We start from the raw sequence: 8,804 nt of genomic DNA on the forward strand, positions 1-8,804 counted from the left end.
GAGAAACCTGGGGGGATTCTATGTTTGATGTATGTGTGTGTCCTTCACTACTTCAGAATGACTCTTCCCCCCTTCGACAGCAGACAGCACGGCTGACTTTCAAGAATTTCCACAAGCGAGCGCTTTCTGGAACTAAACGGGTGAGGAAAATCCTTTTAAAATCCTTTTAGACACCGTGGCAGGAGGGAGAAAAGAAAAGTTTCTCCCAGGCAAACATGAGCAGGTTGTTTGGTTGATGTTGTTGGCGAAGAAGGGCATTTCGTCTGTCTATTCCTTCAAGGCAGGAAGGGAATGCTAATACGACATACCCCATTTAATAGTACACGGTGCAACACACCCATAAACACACAGTGTACATACACAGCCTTTAGGATAGACTCTATGAGTGAACTGCACAGCTAGTGCACCTTTGACATTGGTATTATTATCTCTATCTCAGATCTACCAATAAATACTATAACAACCTACAACAAAATGAGGAACACTGACCTAAGTTGCCTAGATACATAGATGTCTGATATCTTCATACACAGGTTTAAAATGAGACACACCATTCAAAGCTGTTGATTAAATTAGTGAGAGAATACACTCACGGAGCACTTTATTAGGAACACTACACTAATACTGGGTAGGGCCTCCCTTTATTAGGAACACTATACTAATACTGGGTAGGGCCTCCCTTTATTAGGAACACTATACTAATACTGGGTAGGGCCTCCCTTTGCTCTTAAAACAGCCTCAATTCTTCGTGGCATTGATTGCACAAGATGTTGGAAACATTCCTTTGAGGTTCTGGTCCATGATGACATGATTGCATCACGCAATTCCTGCAGATTTTTCAGGTGCACTTACAAGCTGTGAATCTCCTGTTCTACAACATCCCAAAGGAGTTCCACTGGATTGAGATCCGGTGACTGGGAAGGCCACTGAAGAACACTGAACTCATTGTCATGTTCAAGAAACCAGTTTGAGACGACTTTTGCTTTGTGACATGCTGCCTTATCATGCTGGAAGTAGCCATTAGAAGATGGGTAAATTGTGGCCATGAAGGGATGCACATGGTCAGCAACAATACTCAAATAGGATGTGGCATTCAAGCGATGATTGATTGGTATTAACAGGCCCAAAGTGTGCCAACAAAACATTCCCCACACCATTACACCACCTCCACCATGAGAAGGTGTACAGGTGTTCATAATAAAGTTCCCAGTGAGTGTATATTTGCATTAGTTTTTCTTTTGATATATTTCACATGCTGAAATGAAGGTTAGAACGGTTAAAGGCAACCACGCAATCCACAAAGCTACCATGACTCCGGGGTCTAATATTTAGAAGTTCCTCAAAAACTAGTTTCCGAAGCTCTGATTGCTATTTACATATTTGGGTAAATGAGCACAGGATTGGGTCGGTGGTTTGTTTGTCGATTTGCTCTTTGCATTTCTATCTCCTTTGGGCAACAGATTGAATTAATGTTTGTAGACACTGAGATGCCACACATGAGGAAACAAGAGATTGTGCAAAATTACAAAACTCTCCCAATTATAGCTCTACAAACATATGCAAAAAAGTAATAATTTTGGGAACAATGCAGATTTTTCTTGTGTCATAGGCACAAGGAGAATAATTTGCTTCATTTACATACCTTTCCGTATGAATAGATCACTGAGCAGATTTAGTTTACTAGCAGCCCGAGCCTTCCAATGTACACACACATTTGCATGTCTCCACTAGATATGCCACACTTTCTGTCCAAAGTAAATGTTAAGTCAGTCTGCTTACACATCTCCCTCATTCCTCCTCCTTCCCCCCTCTCTTAGCTCATCCTAACCCGTATCTCCTCCCTCTTAATTACTTGTTGGATGGTGGTTGCTTTTCCACTGTGCTCCTGCTGTTTTGGTTATTACAGGCCACCGTATGGAGTGGAGTGCCTGCCAATGCCAAGCTGGCGTAGCTCACCTGGGGTAAATGAGGGCATCTATTCCTGCTGGGTTTGAGGCCTCCTCTCCCCTCAGGTGCCAGCCTGATGTTGAAGAGGGCCTGCAGTGCACACTGGGCCGCCTGGGTCTTCGCCAGCTTCTTGCTGCGTCCAGAGCCTTCGAATATCCTCCCGTCCACCCTGACTGCCATGATGAAGCTGCGCAGGCGCCGGCCCTCCACCCTCTCAGACAGGCACACATAGCGCAGGCCTGGCCTCAGCTCGTTGAGCAGCACCACAGGGCTTTTGGGGGCCTCAGCGGTGGGGACCCCCAGCCTCTGCTTGGCCTGCACCATTAGGTCCAATGTGTGGCGGAGCAGTCGGCCGTGCCGCAGAGCACTGGAGAGAGAGAAGCTGTCGCCACACGACGAGGGCTCAAACTCCTTAAACAGAGTATCGGGGAAGTCGGCCTGGTCCGAGGTGAAGTCGGCCGAGGGGTTGCCGAGGTTCCCCATGGCCAGGTGAGCCTGAGAAGCATTTGGGAACTGGATGAAGGACTTGAGGGCCAGCTCGGCTGCTCTCATCTTGGCCTTCTTTTTGGTGGGGCCTGTGCCCTCGAAGGTGATCCCGTTGACCTCCACGGCGATGGAGAAGACAGGAGCGTGGACGGGGCCTGTCTGGGAGACCAAGCGGTACTGGAGGCCCGGTCTCAGCTCATTCAGCTGCACCAGGGCGTTCTTTGGTGTGTCCGACCAGGACAGTTTCTTATAGATCAGTCTGAGTTGACACAGGTGTCCGTTATTGTCCTCCTCCAGAGGTCGCTTCCTTTTCAGACTGGAAGTCCCGCCTCTAGATGTGTCAGTTCGAAAAAGTGATTGGCGGTCACTGGGTCCAATGGCGCAGTCCTCTAGGTTGCCAATGTTCCGGTTCTCTTTTACCTCTGTGCTGCTGGTGCCTGACAATAACAAAAAGTGAACATGAATATTTAGAGCTACAGTATAAAACTGTTGTTCAAGACAAAAGTTCCAAGAAATGCAGACATTACTGGGTGCTCCACATTTCCATGTTTTCTATGTAGAACAAATCGAGACTTCACAATCTCCTGGGGCAGATTCAGCCACTTGATACACAATGAAATGGTAATGAACAAATCTACCATCATCCCCAAGTCGACAGTCACAAAGTTCATAGCGAGGGAGGCTATCTTATTTAAGTGTTTTAAAATCCAAATCCAAATCCTCTAAAATGGGGCATTATCTGCCAAATGATTCTGTAATCTGCTACCAAATTGGTTCTGACTCTGTGGTTTAAGTGGTGACTATTTGTCCCTGTATCCAATGCAAAGCACCGATCCTTTTTGTAATGGAGGGATTGTATTGAGAGTTACACTATACTAGTGGATGAAAGAACCAAGCTGTCTGCTTTATTTCACACTTATATTCACACTATGAAGGAGAAAGTTTGAGCAGTTGTGGTGCGCTCTTCAAACCTAGTGTCAGAGGCAAAGTAACATATTGTATTTCTAAGGGGACATAAAAAAAAAAGAGTTTCAAACCAGACATGAAAATGACAAGGATGAAATGGAATGCTGGGATCTATAGCTAAATTCACAAAGCGAGCAGATGCAAAATCACTGTCATGTACAGTAGAGTGTATTGTCCGTTGTCCAAAACAACCATAACATCTCTCATGATAAACAAGTGGAGAACATGACATCTATGCCATCCTGCTGTTGTTCTTGTTGTCTAACACATTGGCAGATGGATCACTTTCAAATGTGGCCTGGCACTGACCGGACAGATATTCTGGGAGGAATGCAGAGTGACTTACTCAAACTGTCCTCGTCCTCTGTGCTTGTGGTCCCAGGGCTCATGTACTTGAAGGGAGCGATCAATGCAGAGAGCATGCTGACTTTCTCTGAAAGAGAGACAAGGCACACAAAACACAATATGAGTAACACTTAGGGTCTACCCTCTACAGTATACACAGGGTTGGAAATGCAGCAGTTGTGGGCTGCACCCTGGTTGGCTAACTGGTTTCCCTGGTGCCTAGTGTTGTCCAGGTGTGCGTGTTGTTTACAGTGTAGGGCCCTATTAGGACCATTGCTCGGTCTAGTGGTCTCAGCACAGCCTGAGTAAAATTGACAGGCCAGGCTGGCCCTGTAATTAGATCCCTCTCTTCAAAACATTTCCTAATGATCAATAGTTTTAGAGCTCTCTAAACAGAGGGAGGAGGAGGAGGAGGAAGAGGAGGAGGAGGAGGAAGAGGAGGAGGAGGAAGGAGGCAGGAGCATACAGGAACAAGGTTCAGTAACAGTAGTTACAGTTCACAGAGAGCTGCTCTAAATCTGACTGAAATGCACATAAAGTGTTAAAGTGTGAATGAGATGTATTTTTCCCTACCAGCCCAATGGTACTGGAATGATTGATCATTCACAATGATACACACGGTTGCACTAAAAAGCTGGGGATAGAGCAGCATGTCCCAATGGGTAAAATTAGAATAAAACCATTTGCATTCTGACCTAATTACTGTATAAAGACCAACATGCAGCTGTCTGTCCATTAGAGACACTGGCAGCAGAGGGTTTCAACATACAGTATACAGACTAATTGTAAGATGTAATTTCTATAAATCCATATTTAGTCAGGTCCCTATAGGGCAAGTCCAACTAATGCTCCTGAAAACATCTATTAACTGGTCAACTCAACAGAGTGTGATGGTAAATAAGTTAGTCACTAAATTCACTGAATTTGCCAAAATACTGTCTAACCTCTGTATCAAGGATGAAATACAGTGCACAGTGTGAGGAAAGCAATTAATATAAGTGTGCATACAATAAGCCACCATACTGTAGGCCTGCAAAGTCTTTCATGTATTTTTTAGCATCCTGTTGTGCCTTGGGTCTATACCACCCACTCATCCACTCACCCACTCACCCATTTCTGCCGAGTGTGAAAGTCCACTGGGCTGTGAGAGCGCCAAGCCTACTAATGTATGTTGTCAGAATGCTCGTGACATGGAACATGGAGAGCACAGAGGTAAAAGCTTTACAGGAAATTATCTCCATAGGTATGGCAAAGTGGTAAGGAATGAACACTTAACATCAAAATGTCCCTGTACCTATCCAGTAACATTGCTATTACTGCATTTGTTGTAATAACATAGTTCTAAGATGACTTAGTACGTGGAGTTGCTTGGTTTGTGTTACTGTATTACACAGGTGGAACAGTCCTTTGTTGACAGTGCCAGCAGCAACCCTTTCACCTCAGGCACTTTGACCTCGCCTCCAAAATCCCTTATTCAACCTAGGCTCCATTGAACCAAACAATGTAAGCCAATAGTTTCAGTTCACTAACCCAGTTCCCTACTACACCCTGTTGTAGTGGGAAAGACAACACACATTTATTCCCACCAAACAAAAGGAGGCAGCTAGGGCCAGGTTAGATAGTGAGGCTTGGCAGGCGGCCATTTTCCCCAGAGAGCTGCAGTGGTGGTGAGAGGAGTATAAGGGGGCCTCTCTTTTTCCACTTCCTGTATCAGTGCTGAGTAGAGGGTAATGAGCCCAATCAGATTTCCCGTGGCTCTGCATAACGAATGGGTCAGATGAGCGACAGGAGACACTATTGAAACAGGCGCTGGGGGAAATCATTGACTGCCTTTTCCTCCCTCCCTCTCCCTCGCTGTCTCTGTCTTGTGGACCCCAGATTAAACGGCGCTGAACTGTCAAATGAGAGGCTGCATTGTCTCAGCACCACACTTAAAATCTGATTTCTGTCAGATCACTCAGTTGATCGGTAAGCAGGCCCGCTGCATAAACAGGCTGTGTGCTAAGTGTCTTCCCCTGTGTGTGTAGAGTACACACATAAATCCAGGGCTTACATAAAAAACCAACACGTATCTTTTACAGCCTTGATTCATGGCTGTATTTAACTGCAGTATTGGAGCTGTAACGATTTAGAGGGCAAATGTGGCTCAAGTTCACTCCTTCTGCTCTTGTACTTCAGAGCCCTGACAGGTACCAAAAATCACCAGCTGTCATGACATGCTATATAAAGCATTCAGACATGTTGCTTATGATAACATTATGCAAGCATATTGACCATATGCATCATATTTAACCAATTGATAAGTTCAGCATACCTGATTTTGACAAGCGATTCATGCTAAATGTAATGATGAGAGCATTTGTGTTTTTGACAGTCATGGGAAGAAATAATTTGGACAGTGATGTCAGTCAGGGTTGGGGGTTTGGGGTGGGGAGGAGGATAGGGAGGGGCACCAGACCAGACGGATGGATATTTAGCACCTGATTAGTGGCACAGAAGACAGAGGAGCCAGGCCATCTGCTTTACATGTGTTCTCCTGGTCCATGCCAAGGCTGTAGTAGACACCCTCTTCTACTGTCCATGGGCAGGTTTAACCCACCCCACCCGACCAGCCCGGCTCATCTCAGGCCAGCATTTGGACCATCCGACTAGCCAGTCATATGGCACCATACATGATTAAATTAGTCTAATCTAATCAGCTTTACACCCATTCACATTGGACCAGAAAATGGAGCTGTGGATTGTGACCAGACTTCTCATGTATGGGATGAGGGTCAGCTAAATGATAATTTTGTCTGTCCTTGAACCACACACCTTCCTAAAAGGACTTATAGGGAACGATTAAAAAACAAACTCTGAAACAGGTTGGCAAGCAAGATGAACTGGATGAATAATACTGGATGATGCTGACTAAGTAATACTGTGCATCAGTGGAAATGCTCTTGTTGTAAGTGTGTTTTTTTATACAGTATGGAGAACAAGTGTGAGGTGAAGTCTGGCCAATCCATGTAGAGCCATTGAGACGGTTAATGAGGGGAGGGATCTCTAAGTAGTGCTTGAACTGAACTGAAGTGGCTACTCATTACTATTGAGGATAATACTGTAGGATGGCGGGAAATGCTAAAAAAGCTCCCACTGAATCATTGATAGAGAGAGAAATTCAACAGCACTTCCTCCTCCATTGTCACTTTTAGACAGAGAGACACAGCACACACTCTCAGACTCTTGTCCTTGAACAGCCTGCTCAAAGTGTGTGACGGTAAAGCTGTGCTGAAGCTATGACAGGACTTATTAAACAGAGGTGGTGTCTTGTCAAACACACCCCAATAGGAGGCCCATATCTCCTCTCAAAGCACTCACAGACGAGGGCTAGCAGGTCTACCATATACCCAACACTATGACATAAAAGCCTTTCAATGTTATAGCTCTGATCTCCACAGTAAAAAGGTTTTCGGGCGAAGAATAAATGAATTTCGCATTGCGTGATTTGTGCATTTGCACCTAAAGTAGATGGCCTGCTTTTAGACGGCCTTGTCTTCAACTATTAGTGCTTTTAGAGCTAGAACAGCACAGTCTGCACAATGGTACATGGAAGAAGGGGCAAAGTAGGACTTTCAGAGAACTTATCTGCCAAGAATTTAGGGCAGAGCGAGACGGAAAAAACAGCAGTGATTTCCAATGTAGATCCATGACGCACTTGATGTGACGTTCTTACTTGAATAACTTCAAGCAATTAAAAAACCCACTTCTATTTTATATGATGTCTGATAGTGCTCACGGATCATGATTCCCACCTGATAAATGACAGATTTAATGCACAGTCTTTTCCCTTTAACTGAATATTAAGGCAAGCTGTCATCCATGAGAATGACAAATTTAAAAGGATGCTAAGACCAGACACGCAGACAGAGTCAGGCTGGGTCTGTTGCTTTAGTCGTCAGATAACAAGCATTCAAGTGTATTTACAAGGTACAGTGAGGGAGATAATTCTATAATACACTGTGTAATGACATGATGTAGGTCCGTGGCTTCATTCCCTCAGATGATATTGCTCTCCTATATTTCCCCTGCTCCATCCATCAGCTCTAGCCCTCTCTCTCTGTATAACATGACCAGCCATCAGGGCATGACCAGCCATCAGGGCATGACCAGCCATCAGGGCATGACCAGCCATCAGGGCATGACCAGACCGGCCACTATGAGGCTTTGTTTGCCTCCCAAACTCTAAGTGTTGGGGAGTCATTCAGCAGGTGTAAGATTAGGGATACATTGGTGTCCTCATGTAACACTTCTCTAGTCACAATGTGAAATCCAGAGAGAGAGAGAGAGAGAGTGAGAGAATATTTGAGTGTAAGCCCTGACTGCAAATTGCCTTTTCTCTCTTTCCATTCTTCCAACTCTCTGCTTATCTATCCATCTCTTCTTATATCTGTCCATCTCTCTCTCCCTCTCTTTTTTGTGTCAGGAGCCCCTCACCAAGTAAAACCTGAGAGCCCAGTCTGATTTATGGATGCCATTTTTCTGCCTCCTATTATGACGTGTATAATCAGGCTGGTTGTTTACACTACAGCACTTTGTTCAGCAGAAATTGCTGCACTGATGGTCCCGGGAAGCACAGATGGGACATGGACAGTTTTTCATCGCCTGTTCCATACGACAGAGCCCAACACATCTGGTATGCAGCGAGAAGCATCTTTGCACTAATTTGTTTGTCACTATATATTGAAAGGACTATCTGTCATCCTGCCATGCTTTGGTTGCAGCGTGACGTTTGAAGACATGGGTAGTCATAAGTTTTAGACGCCGGCCGCTTGGGACTCACTTACAGCAGCCATCTGACTGATGAAATGAAAAGAGAGGGAGGGAACCAAGAAAATAAACAAAAAGGGAGACGAGGAGAGCTTTAAATCGGTCTCTCCATTTCCCAGTGAAACAATGGGAGTATTTGATTGTATTATTAGTATGTTTAGATGTTATTTTGCTGCACAACACAAGAATCGGAACGGAAGAGATACAAGGGTTATTGAAACACTGTGGAAAGGCAGTGCACTGACACTCAC

The 8,804-nt window shown here is 44.9% G+C and overlaps 1 protein-coding gene across 1 annotated transcript in view; it reads right to left on the bottom strand.

Moving 5' to 3' along the window:
* The window catches only part of adarb2 (adenosine deaminase RNA specific B2 (inactive)), a gene marked incomplete at both ends in the record, with an annotated part of 120,761 nt that overhangs the window by 40,329 nt on the left and 71,628 nt on the right, over positions 1-8,804 (bottom strand). Inside the window, 2 exon segments of the mRNA XM_083665663.1 lie at positions 1,957-2,870; positions 3,746-3,832. Coding sequence (XP_083521789.1) covers positions 1,957-2,870; positions 3,746-3,832 — 1,001 coding nt within the window.

This window comes from Argentina silus (genome assembly GCF_951799395.1).
Source record: "Argentina silus genome assembly, chromosome: 1".
In the NCBI taxonomy this organism is placed as follows: Eukaryota; Metazoa; Chordata; class Actinopteri; order Argentiniformes; family Argentinidae; genus Argentina; species Argentina silus.